Genomic DNA, 13,515 nt, shown 5'->3' with positions numbered 1-13,515 from the left:
CAAATGAACGATCTCTTAAATCAGTCAACAATTTCAAACAAATAATAACTCGAAATACAAAAGGAGCTTAAAATAAGATGGCTTCTGCTGACAGCTGATGTGTGCATCACGGAAAACAGCCTTACACAAATTGGGGCCCTCCTGATATTTTGGACTTCAACTCCCATCAGCCTCAGGCAACATGGCCAATAGTCAGGGATGATTGGAACTGTAGCCCAACAACATTTGGAGGGGTTCCAGGTTGGGGAAGGGTAACTCTAAAAAGCAAAAAGTACTTTCCGCTCTTTCAGAACTACTGTTTTTACTCTCTCTCTCTAACACACACAATTAGATAAATCAGCCAGTATTTCTTCAATTATATGTTATTCCTAATGGAAATTAATAGAATCATAGAATAGTAGAGTTGGAAGGGGCCTATAAGGCCGTTGAGTCCAACCCCCCCCCCCCCCACTCAATGCAGGAATCCACCCTAAAGCATCCCTGACAGATGGCTGTCCAGCTGCCTCTCGAATGCCTCTAGTGTGGGAGAGCCCACAACCTCCCTAGGTAACTGGTTCCATTTTTGTACTGCTCTGACAGTCAGGAAGTTTTTTCTGATGTCTAGCCGGAATCTAGCTTCCTGTAATTTGAGCCTGTTATTCCATGTCCTGCACTCTGGAATGATCGAGAAGAGATCCTGGTCCTCCTCCTTGTGACTACCTTTCAAGTATTTGAAGAGTGCTCTCATGTCTCCCCTCAGTCTTCTCTTCTCCAGGCTAAACATGCCCATTTCTTTCAGTCTCTCTTCATAGGGCTTTGTTTCCAGACCCCTGATCATCCTCGTTGCCCTATTGAACATGCTCCAATAAATGACAAGAGTGCATCTGAGCATGCACAGAACTCCTTTCCCCCCTCACTACTTATGAAAAAGAAGGGTTCTCCCTTGACAAAGAGCTTGCCTTGGAAGTAGTCAAGCTGCCCAGCCCAGCCCAGCCCAGCCCAGCCCAGCCCAGCCAAAGGTGGGCAGGGCACTGTGCTTAAATGAAGAGTTGCCAACCTGTTAAGGTGACTATCACCTTTCGACAGCTAATTACGCCATCTACTGGCAGCAGGGAGCAAATGCAAGCAGGATATGCCTGCAGGGCTCCTGGCTGTGAAATCCAAGTTGCAGGAGGAGAGACAGCTCATGCCCCAGATGAGATGCTATGTGGGCAGGAGAGACGGCATCCAGCCACTTGCAGAGACACAGGCGGAAAAGCATTCTGCTATGGCCCTCAGCCAGCCAGGTGCTGTGCCTCTGCTCTTTGAGCTGGCTCACATGCATGCATTGTGTAGATGGAAGGATTTGCTGCCCGCTCTCTGCTGTTTCCTCGGCTCTCCATCCCAGCCTGCTTTTTCCCCTCCTTGCTGATCTCAGCATTCCACAGGTTATGTCAGCGTGCCCCGGTGGAAGTGGGATTCGTGGATGGGTGTTTATTGTCCTCATAGCCCTAGAAGAGGTTCTCTCACCCCCACCCCCATGTCTTTCCCTGTGCTGTCTTTGGAGAAAGAGACAGTGGCACACCTCCCCCCTAATGAGAGCGTGCAGCGATGAGCAACATGGACCCAGTGACAAAAGAAGATCCATCATCAGCCCAGAAGGCGTGGGGACGCCTTTTGTGCCTGGAAGGCAGGGAATAGAAGGGGTGGCCACTTCTGAATCACCCCCCTCCCTCAAAAAGAAGAAATGCATAAGCAAAACCCGAGGGCATGCCTTTGCATAAAATTTGCATATGCTAATTTATAAGTAGAGATGCAAATTTAGAGACAGTTATCACAATTTAAATAGGAACAGAGTACATCTCGCCATAGTGATGGCATCTGAGCAGGTGACCCTGTGCACCTGCCTGTTCAGCCCACTGTTCAGGTGCGAACTGAAATGACCAGGAAGTGGCTGTGATTCGCCGTGGCCAGGATCATCAATTAACAGTCCAAGTTCGTTATGGCAGGAATATCCGTCAGGAGTGACGTTAAACAGTACAGGTTTCCGGGACGTGCAGAAGAGTTGTCAAGGTCTTTCCAGGGTCAGACCCTCTCCCTCATTGACGTGTTCGGAGCCTCCCTCAGAGTAGGCACCCTGAGGAGGACCCTAGATGTTGAGCTCCGTTGGAGTTCTGAGTGACTCTGATTGAAATCCTGAGCATTTCACCGCCCGCTGACATAGGGGGCACCAGCCTCCACTGCCATAACCTACTCCTTCCAACAGAGGTTGTGCTTGACTCTCTCTCTCTCTCTCTCTCTCTCTCTCTCTCTGTGCCTTTTCTCTCCAGCCACCTCTAACTTAGACCTGGACATCAAGAAGCCCACTCCACCCAGGCTGCTATGGCACCAGCCCGTCAACGTATTCCTCGCCCGGCCTGTTGGCGTGGAGGAGCTGCACCATGAAGCTGAGCTCAACCTCCAGAGCTTGCTCCAAGGTATTTTTTGGGGGGGGGACGTTAGGGTGGGTGGGTGGACTGAGTCCCCCGATGGACTTGACCCTCTGGTTCGTAGGGTGGCCACCTATGCATTGCCAAAGAAAGGATGACCCAGATTTGCATGACGTTAGCACATATTGATTTATATGTATAGATGGAAATTTAGAAACAATCATTGAAATAGAAATGCAACGTTGTCTCATCGTGAGGAAGGTTGTGAACAGGGGATCTGTGTGGTTGCCCACTGACTCTCGGTGTGCAAATTCAAGGCCCCTGCTCTAGCTTCTGATGGGTCTTTAAATCTGATAGCTTTTCTAATAGAGGATGCCTTCAAACAGAAGACTGTCCTCCATAGAGTGGGACACCTGGCCACCCTAAAGACTAGGAGCTCTCAGCCACAGCTGTCCAGAGGTTGCCAATGTCTGTGACCTTGGGGAACAGCTGCCTATAAATCTTAATCTAAAGCTGAAATGCTTATGGAGCATTTACAATAAGACGGCCTAAGTAGAAAGCACTCAGTACCTAATATGTTGTACAAGTCATACAACATATAAAACAAGCACATGCGCGTGTATATCATTTGGAAACATTGACTTACGCTTGAAGGTGGCTGTTGCAATGACTGGAATGCTTTCTTTTCCTTCCTTCCTTCCTTCCTTCTTTCCTTCCAGAGGAGTATGAGGAGCCGTACTCTGAAGCCAGGGTCAGTGGCCAGACCTTCCGCTATGCCAGCCCTCTTTCTGCGGACAGGCCCCTGGATTACAGTCCCCGCCCCCCATCTGCCAAACGCCTGGAGTTTGTGTACATGGTGAGTCTGGATCCATCAAAGGGAGTGACTCCTTTCATTCAATGCCTTCCAGGCATCCAGGTCCAAGGGCTGGCAAGTTCTTCCTCTGCCCTACAGATGGGGAAATGCCCAAGTGCCCAGAGAAGAAGGCAAAGCAAGCAAGCAAATCTGGAAGTGTAGAGGACAGTGGCTTATTTCAGCAACCAATTGCCCAGACTGCAGGAATGTGGCATGTCTTGGGACTTTATAGTCAGAGATGGCATGGGTTTGGCTCTCCAAGATCACCTGACTTCCAGGGCTAAGAGGAATTTTGACCTGTAGTGTTAGAATCCCATCCTCTACTGTCTGAAGTCTCCATTGACCAGTGGCCCTGGTGATGCAGTGGCCACAGGATCCTGATTCGGGATAAAAGCCATGTCACAGTACTGCCCTGTTCTGTGTGGTTACCTGAGCGGTTCACTGGGGAAGCTAAGTTTATTTAGCAGGGTCAGATCTGAGCGATGGGATCCAGTCTATGTAGAACAATTGAGAAGGCAGGTGAGGTTGTGTTAGAGGGGCAGAGTCTGGTCAAGGTAAATGCACCAGGCACAGCAAGCTAGGTAAAGGCAGAAGCCCTCTTGTATAAAGGGCAGCTGCAACAGGACCACGGAGAGCTCAGAGTGAGCTTTTTCTGGCTGGTATTTTTTCCTACTAGAAACATAGAAAGATGTTGTCTCAGCAGCAAGCTAGAGCCAACTGAAGCCTTATGTAGGCAGCCATGAATTGTAGTGTGGTCAGTTTCAACACTTCTGGAGATGCTGACTGGGCCATTAAAGAACTCCGGCTTGATTCTATAAGTCTCAGACTTCTATAAGTTGGGGAAATGGAGGCTCTGCTGGGGAGTCCTCCTCTGATTCAGAGGATGATGGCAAAGCTGTAGCTTCTGGCTGAAAGGGCACTGAATACAGAACTGGTTGTCCTTCCTCTGGAAGAGCAGTCTGATCCTCGTCTTCATCAAAGTTTTCTCCTGTACTCTGAAAAAGCCAAGGGCTGCGAGACATGACAAGTGTCTTCCTAGCAGCTTGGGTAGAGAATGGAGAATCTGTGCCTTGCTAATGAAGATATCAAAGTTCTACATCAGGGTCAACGCCAGCACCTGCCATCTCTGAGCAATTGCCAAGACTCCAGCAGGGCCCGCTGCTGAGGCCTCCCTTGCACACCCCCACACCAGAGTTCCAAGAAGTGCTGAATAGCTGGATGTAGCTGTTGGTTTCCCACAATGCTCTGCATATAGCATGACTCTGGGGCATTGTGGGAAGTTAAGGTGCAGCAGTGCCAGGTGTGTGTTTGGGGAGGCTGCAGGGAGAGGAAGCAGATCAAGATGGTGATGGAGAGCCTATGGAGGAGGGATTTGCAGCAGACACAGCCCTCCCGTCTGACTTCAAACCTTCTCCACACAGACACTGTTTCATTGATTTCCCTCCATGTGCCCCTTCTGCTTTCTGATAGCCTTCAAGCCAGCAAGTGAAAGAGAACGAGACCTCCACGCTGGGGGTGAGAGCCCCAGAACCCTCTATTAGCTTGCCTGCTACCCCGGACAAGCACACGGCCTGGACCCGAGCCGGCCCTCTGCCTCCCCTGGATGAGAAGAGATTGCACCAGCCGTGTTTGACCCAAGCCAACATTGTCCCCATCAACGTCTCTGGTAGGTTTGTGTGTGTGTGTGTGTGTGTGTGTGTGTGTGTGTAAGGAGGTGTTGAAGGTCTACTGATAAAGTCAGATACAGTAAGAAGCTGAGATGAAGCATAAGGAGAAGACTTTTGGGTCCGCAAGATGGCCAGGGAGGGGGTCATGTGTGATTCTCAGAGAAGCTAAAAAGCATGGGAGCTTTGCTACAGGGGGTGTACATCAGGGCAAATGTGCACTGGCATGTGCAATTTGCCTCATCAGGCTGTGCCTTCTCAGACGTTTCATCCCCACATCATAGTTATTTTTTATGTGAGGGTGTTTATATTATGCTGTGAATCTGATTTCATCAACATCGCCTAATAAATCCAAGTCAACTAATATGTCTACTTTCTTGTCACCTCGGTTCTCATAGTGCATAGCACACCTCGGTTTTCATAATACGTGGGCCCTGTGTACTGCTCATCTCTGTCCCAGGCTTCAATGTTTGGCAGGATGGGAGTACCCGGAATTCTGAGATAACTCTAGGATAACGGTTCTGACTCTTTGGCAGCGACTCATTGACTGCCTTCCGACATAACGCCACATCATTGCCATGGTTTGGCATTTTCATCTGAATCCATTCCAGATTATACACTATGGTTTACAAGGCCAAACCGTGATAAACCATAGTTAGAAGCAGTTTGCCTGTATTCACAGGTCATTGGCAAAACCACGGCCATTTCCCATCTGCAAGGGGTGGTTCCAACACAGAGATGGGTGTAAACTTAGGTGCTGAGGAGATGGACATTCAAACCATAGTCATGGTAGTGCTGGATTCTTAAACCATGGTTAGCACAAACCGTGGTTTGATGTGATGTTTGAACAGATCTGTTGCCTCTCTGTTCGCTTCAAATTGCAACTCCCCACTTTTCCCCACTGCTTCTTCCATCTTCTTTCTTCCCATAAAAACATCCATTAAGGAGGGAAATATGGAAGAGCTGGGCAACGTCTTTGGATTGGTCGCACTAGGAACCCTGCACCCAGAAGCACCCAGGCTCTCTCAAGAACTACAAGTCCAACATTTTGTTTCTTTTTTTAAAAAAAACCCCACATTTTTCTAAACTCCCTGGACAGTTGATACAGCTTCCCACAGGGCAAGCGTGAGGAGCCAACGAGAGCATCACGACGAACTGGCTGCAGGAGTAGGGGATGATGATGATGATGATGATGATGATGATAATAATAATAATAATAATAATAATAATAATAATAATAATAATGTGTTGAGATCCCGGGGTCAGTAGGAGCAATGCTACTGATAAGCTTAATGGACTCCGGAAATATATATGAATGAGTTAGACCTCTGGTTTTGTGAGTACACAGATGTTCTGATACAAGATCCCAAGGAAAGGAAACAATGGATAATGTTTATTTGTCATAATGTATAGTTTATACATACACACATATTGTGGCAAGTCAATCCCCAAATGGGAGATATAATAACAAAGTGGCTAAATTTTGTGCTGCTGCAATTGGGCGTGGGATGATATTAAATGTCTGACAATGTCTTTACTTGCTAAATATTGTATTTTTATGAGTGGGACACGTGCATATATTTCTTTTAATCTGCTTATTCAATTTTGCTTTTTAAAATTTTACTGTAAGTGCTTTTGTATCGTATTCACAGAGCTATTCTACTTTGCAGGTCTTGCGACCGCAATAGACTACTACTATACGTATTGTGTACACACACACACACACACACAGAGCACGCTCCCATTGGCCGACAATTAGGGCTGTGCACGGACCCCCCCCCCCGAACCGCTTTGTGGCCCAATCCGGAACTTCTGGATTGGGCCCGAACCGCTTCGGGTTGATCTGACCCTCCCCCACTCTGCTCTGTGGAGCGAGATCCAAAGGGGCAGTTTGAGATTTTGCCCCCCCTTCCCTACTTACTTGCCTCCATGGTGGACAGCGGAGGCAGGTAAGTGGGGAAGGGGGGACAAAATGGGGGCTGAATAAGCTCTCTCCTCTGCCCCCTTACCTGGCTCCATTGCTGTTGCTCCACGCGGTGGTGGAGCCAGGTAAGTCCCCCTCCCCCCCACTTACCTGCCTCTGGCGCAGTCCGGCGCAGGCTCTGGACCGCAACAGACACAGGTAAGCCCTCCTCCCCCCCCCGCCCCCTTACCTGGCTCCACTGCCATCACCGCATGGACTGCGGCACCAGCGCCAGGTGAGCCCCCCCTCTCCCCCGCCACTTACCTGTGTTCGGAGCTCCGGATGGAGGCAAACCACTTCGTCTCGATCCGCAGCTCCCCCGACCTGATTTGGATCCGCCTTTGGCGGAGGCGAATCAGGCCGCTCCACTCCCGCTTCTACGACCCGAAACGGAGCGGAGCACAGCCCTACTGACAATGCATCCCAGCGTCTGTGGTTGCTCCCGCATCCATCTCTGTGTGATTCCAATGTTTGGCCAACTTTGACGGCAACCCCATGCCTCCGTTCTTTTCCATCTCCACACGCAGATGTCTTCGTCCTCAACATGCAGGCTGGCTTGCAAATCGCACAAGGCGAAGCGGCTTTCTCAAGCTCGGAAATGTTTTGCTCACACACAAGTGTCTGTATGTGGAGAGGAACATAGAAAAGGGGGCACACAAATGGCCTTTCCTATGCGCTAATTCCCTCCGGGCTAGAATGGCCGCATGGCAGGATGCTGCTAGGATCTCCGAGGATAAAGGTGGGGCCTGATTTACCCAGGAGAAAGCCCCTGGGTTTTCTCATCAGTAAATCCTGGGTGTACAACACAAGTTAAGGTGGCCTACAACGCCCAGCTACGTGATTCCCATCCATCCTCCACCCAGACTGTTGATTGTCTTTGTTTTGGCTACAGGGCAGCCATTTGCTCGCCACGCAAGTACACGCCACTCTCTCTTTAATACGGAGACCGCCATGAATCCCAAGTCCTTGCTTCGCCGGAGACGGACGGTGATTGGTTTTCCGCACCTCACCCTGCGGGACCAAGGTGACGACAGTGAGGCTGCCGTTCCCTGCCAATGGAGCCAAGGGTGGGGGTGGGTGGTTTTGCGGGGCTTAGGAGCCGTGGTAGAATGAAGGGTTTTCCCCACACGATCCTGGCAGATAGGAAAGGTAACGTTGGAAGGGAGGCTGTTTGCTTTGGGTTGACTGGTAGAAATTTTGTGCCGGGTTCCAAGACACCATTTGTACCTCTTCAATTTCAGAGGGGCCCTCAAGGGGAGGGGCTGCATTCCAGTGGTGGGCGGGACGAAAGGTAAAAGTGGGAGTGGCCTGAAGCAAGAGGTGAGGGGGCCAAAATGCCGGCCTTTTTCAACGTCAAGCTCTTACAGCCGGGAACTGAGCCGTTGAAGAGCCGTTTTGGCCTTTTAAAATGCAGAGGGAAACCACAAAGCAGCTGGGAGACCATCAGACTATCTGGGGTCGGAGGAAAGGGGGCAGGGCAAAGGGAATGGGGTGTGGCCATCTCAGGGAGCAAAAAGGGCTGGATGGGGACCCCCAGGAGGGCCAGATATGGCCCTCTGGGCCAGAGACTCCCCACGCCTGGTGTAGAGTAAGTTTAGCTCATGGGAGGCCACCCAGCTAAGCCCCAGTATGGTCCGTGGCCCTCTGCTTCACGCCTGCCTTTCCCTCTCCCTTCCAGGCAACAGCAACGGCCTCATCCTCAACCCTCCGGCGACCATAGCAGAGTCCGTCTCTTGTAACTTTGTCCTGGATATGGCCAACGGGAGGAGCTCCACCCACCAGGTTCGGTCTCCTAAGCCTCGGCCGCAGCTGAGAAAGACCTTCAGTGACCTTGGGGGTGCTCTGCAGGGGAGATGCTGCCAGGCTGGGCCAGGGGCACGCACAGAGAAGCCCGGGGTGATGTACACCAGCCCGTCATGCAATGGCCCCAAGGAGGACTTGGTCTTCTCCCCCGCTTGGAGCGCAGCCTCTTTTGGCTACGTGAGCCCATCAGGGAGCCAAAACGAGCTGGCAGGGCTGGACGTGACCCAGTTGTCTCCCTGCAGTGCCGGGGGAACCCCGGACTCTGACCGCCCGCCCTCCTTCTTCATCGGCAAAGACAACGCAGTTGGGAAGAACGGCTCTGGGGTGTTCTGTGCCTCTCCCGAATCCCCTGTGGATGCCGGCGGAGGCTTGAGATGCGGCCCGAGAGAAGTCAAGACGCGCCTGGTCCCTGCCAGTCCAGGTGAAGAGGAGTGTCCCCGACTGGAGAGGGACCGAATGGCGTGCAGGTTCCGCGAGAGGTCCCTCTCTGTCCCCACGGACACGGCCTCCCTGTGTTCTGTGGACATCGGGGGCAGTGAGACCTGTGGCCTGAGTTACCCCAGTGCCAGCTCTGAAGGCAGCACCAGCACAGACAACGTCTCGCTGGCGGTGGAGCAGGAGGCCCGGGCCCGGCAGCAGCGGCGGCAGCGCACCAAGAGCATCTCTCTCAAGAAGGCCAAGAAGAAGCCCTGTCCGCCGGCCCGCAGTGTCTCTTTGATTAAGGATGGGCAGGTGAGCGTAGCTGAGGCTGTGGCCGAGGTGCCGCCCCAGGACCAGAGGCCCAAAAGCCTGTGCTTGCTGCCGGACGCGCCAGTCCACAGCCAAGTCCAGAGAGACGCAGCCAGGGAGGCGGAAAGCGTGCCATACACCCAGCAATGGTACCTTCCGGAGTGGAGTTCCGGCGACCCCTATTGCTCCCTGTCCGGCTCCAGCACGGCCACTGGGACTACCGTGATCGAGCTCTCCAAGGCACGGGGTAGTTCCGAGTCCCTCCCGTCCCCGTCGGTGTCCCGGGCCACCACGCCATCCCAGCTCTCTGCTGAGGTCAGTTTGAAAATGTCCTCCCCAGGGAGGCCAACGGGGGTGATGTCCCCCTCCAGCGGCTACTCCAGTCAGTCGGAGACCCCAACCCCGACCGTCCCGACGTCTGCGGTCCTGGGGCATGCCCCTCACCAGAGCGGGCGGGCAAGGCCCCTTGTGCCGGAGAGGAAGTCTTCGCTGCCCCCGGTCTCGCCCATGGAGCGGAGCCCCAAGTCACGGCTGTCGTTCGACCTGCCCTTCGCCCCACCGACCCACTTGGATCTCTCGGGGCTCAAGATCTCGCTCAAGGGCAAGGCCAAAGTGAGCCGGCACCACTCGGACTCCACCTTTGGGGCCAAGCTGGGCCCCAAGCTGAGCCCGGTGCAGCCCGTCATGCCCATGGTGACGCAGCTGGACCTGCGCTCTGTTCGCCTGCGCTCCGTCAGCCGCTCCGAGACCGAGGATAACCTGGATAGTCCCGAGCCTGTGGAGGAGCCCGGCAAGAAAATCCGGCCACCGGTGGCTGAGAAACCGCCACTCTCCCGGAGGCCCCCGATGCTCTTGCATAAGACCCCGCCGGTCCAGGAGGAGTCCCCCGTGAGCTCCCCAACCTCTCCTCTGTCACCCCAGGGTTTGGGCCCCATAGAGAACATTTACCTGGTGGCCAGGAGGCCTGAGCACCAGTGGGACATGGACACCTGGAGCCCCATGGAGTCGCCCTCTCCCGTGGGGGCAATCTCCCCCGCACAGGGCCCCCCTGGGACATTTTTCTCTGCCGCACGGCGCCTCTCTGAAGACAGCTTGGAGGAGGATGAGCCGACGCAGCCAAAGCTGCTGGCAGAGAGATCCCCTGGCGGGGAGAGCCGCAAAACCAAAGTGCCACCTCCTGTCCCCAAGAAGCCCAGTGTGCTTTACCTGCCACTGGCGAGCTCCCCACTCCACCCAGGGGCTTGTCACGGGGACCCGAGATTGGCCACCAGCCCCATCATTATGCTGGACGAGGACGCCGTCTACCCTGAGCTGACTGCTTGCAAGGTGCCGTCCCCGGCGGCCAACGAGGTGAACATCAGCCCGAGCAGTGCAGGTGTTTCTTGGGGGGACCTTTCAGGTAAGTGATCCATCCTCCTGGTCTTTGGTTCTCTTCTTCGCTAAGATAGTTTTAGACTCTTCTGCTTTGCATGCAGAAGGTCCAGGTTCAGTCCCTGGCAAATCCAGTTTAAAGGGTCAGGATCCGTGGGAGTCGGCCTCATGCATGTGGGAATGAAGAAGGCCGGGCGATTTGTCCATTTTATTTATTTATTTATTTATTACAGTTTTATACCGCCCAATAGCCGAAGCTCTCTGGGCGGTTCACAAAAATTAAAACCATCATAAAACAACCAACAGGTTAAAAGCACAAATACGAAATACAGTATAAAAAGCACAACCAGGATAAAAACCACACAGCAAAATTGATATAAGATTAAAATACAGAGTTAAAACAGTAAAATTTAAATTTAAGTTAAAATTAAGTGTTAAAAGACTGAGAGAATAAAAAGGTCTTCAGCTGGCGACGAAAGGAGTACAGTGTAGGCGCCAGGAGGACCTCTCTGGGGAGCTCTTTCTGCAACCGGAGTGCCACAGCGGAGAAGGCCCTCCTCCTAGTAGCCACCTGCCTCACTTCCTTTGGCAGGGGCTCACGGAGAAGGGCCCCTGTGGATGATCTTAAGGTCCGGGCAGGTACATATGGGAGGAGGCGCTCCTTCAAATAACCTGGCCCCAAACCATTTAGGGCTTTGAATGTCAATACCAGCACTTTGAATCGGGCCCGGACCTGGACTGGCAGCCAATGAAGTTGTAAAAGGACTGGCGTAATGTGATCTCGCCGGCCAGTGTGGTTTAGCCCGGTGTGATCTATTCTGGTTGAAAGCAGCTTCCTAAGGTCTCAACAGCAATCAGGGTTCTCTTTCCTATCACCTGAAGTCTCATTCTTTCCCCTCTCCCTTTTTTAAAAAAGATGTAGGTGCTGGAGATGAAACCTGGGACCTTCTATATTCAAACCATGTACTGTGCCAGTCAGCTGTAGCCCCTCTCTTTGCAGGGAGAAAATGTGTAATAATTGCATCCCCATGGATTTTTTTTTTCTCAGTTCAGGAAACTATGATTAGCTTCTGTGTTCGTAGTGCTTGTTTCAAGAACCAACAACATCAAAAGTCAGACTCCCCCCCCCCAATACAGCGCCCTTCCAAATGTTTTGGATTGCAACTTCCATCATCTCTGACCATTGGCCACACTAGCTGGGGATGATGGGAATTGCACTCCACAACATCTGGAGGGCACCATATTGGAGAAGACATGCCTGTGGTTGCCACACCTGACAATCTACATTTACGTGGCACTTGAATTCCTACCCAGGGGGCCTTTTCCGTGTCCGAACTTTGGAATGCCTGAAGAACATCTTGCTTGTCCCTCCAGATGTGTTGGACTACAATTCCCACCGTCCCCAGCCAGCATGGATGGACGAGGCTTACTCCCTTTTGCTTAATGGGCAGGATGGGCCAATTGTCATGCTTGCTGGGAATTGTAGTCCAAGACATCTGGAGAGGACCAGGTTGGAGAAGGCTGGTCTTTAGCCGTGTTTCCCATGAAGATGGCAGCCTCCAATTTCTTAATACAAACTAGTGGTCTCAGTGAGTCTTTACAGATTAGGAGAACATTTGTAAAGTCTCCTCTCCCTGTCTGTCTTGAGATACATGTGCATTATGTATTTATTCCTTGCCCTTCCTCCCAGGACCTAAAAGCAGCATATGTGGGTTTTTTTATATAAAAAAAATATTTATAATTTTATTTATAAGATGATTTTTATTTTATTTTCATTTTTGATTATTTTATTTTTATGATTTTTAAAATTTTATTTATTTTTATTTACGATTTTATTTATTTGATATGTGATGATTTCTTTATTTTGGACTGGCCCAACATCACCCTCTGATCTGCATGACTAAGTGGGGATTTGAACTCGAGTCTCCCCAGCCCTAGTCTTAACATTCTAACCATTGCGCTACATCAACCGTCATATGGTGTAATGCGTGATGCTCAATTACAGATGGGAAAAGGCCTGGCTGACAATCAATCTTTAGTCTGAATGATGCCTGGGCAACCTTGCTTTATGCCTGAGATGAGGAGCTGGGGACCTTACAGATGATGGCAGACTCCAACCCCCATCAGCCCCACCCAGCATTGTCAGAGGGTTGGGGATGATAGGAGTTGTAGTCCAGCAGTATCTGGAGGGCCACAGGTCTCCCCACCACCACCCTTGAGGGTTATGCATTAAAAGAAGAAAAACATTCAATGGGGGGAAAAATGCACACGAGAAGAAATGAGCTAACCCCTGATCCGCTTTTGATGCTGTGACAACGGTGTCAATTAGTGTCTGTCTATCGCAGGACGTTTTTTCTGGTCTGTTGGTTTCTGTTGCTCCACATCCATTCTTCTTGTTCTTTCTGGCGCCCTGTCTATCTGCTTTCCTCTCTTTCCTCCCCCTCTTTCTCACCAGATCCTTCTCAAGCCATCACCCGCCAATGCCGCCCAACCCTCGCCACCTTCTCCCGGCATTTTACACCCCTCTCTTCATTTGCCACGCATGAGAGCCAGTGTGGTGCAGTGGTCAGAGTGTTGGACTGGGAGTCGGGAGATCTGGGGTTCTAGTCCCCACTCCACCATGAAGCTCACGGGGCGATTTTGGGCCAGTCGCTGACTCTCAGCCTAACCGTCGCAGTGTTACCGTGAGGATAAAATGGAGAGGATCATGTAAACCGCCTTGGGTTCCTTGGAGGAAGAAAGGCA

At 51.7% G+C, this 13,515-nt stretch overlaps 1 protein-coding gene across 1 annotated transcript in view; it reads left to right on the top strand.

Annotated features, from left to right (window-relative positions):
• The window catches only part of NHSL2 (NHS like 2), a 106,719-nt gene that overhangs the window by 85,654 nt on the left and 7,550 nt on the right, over positions 1-13,515 (top strand). The window contains exons 2-6 of the mRNA XM_063141876.1: positions 2,289-2,435; positions 3,107-3,243; positions 4,711-4,906; positions 7,760-7,891; positions 8,546-10,798. Of these exons, the coding sequence (XP_062997946.1) occupies positions 2,289-2,435; positions 3,107-3,243; positions 4,711-4,906; positions 7,760-7,891; positions 8,546-10,798 (2,865 nt within the window). The remainder of the gene's footprint in view (positions 1-2,288; positions 2,436-3,106; positions 3,244-4,710; positions 4,907-7,759; positions 7,892-8,545; positions 10,799-13,515) is intronic.

Source organism: Elgaria multicarinata, chromosome 15, assembly GCF_023053635.1.
Source record: "Elgaria multicarinata webbii isolate HBS135686 ecotype San Diego chromosome 15, rElgMul1.1.pri, whole genome shotgun sequence".
In the NCBI taxonomy this organism is placed as follows: Eukaryota; Metazoa; Chordata; class Lepidosauria; order Squamata; family Anguidae; genus Elgaria; species Elgaria multicarinata.
The sequence above is the reverse complement of the archived record's forward strand: the minus strand, read 5'-3'. Positions and strand labels throughout refer to the sequence as shown.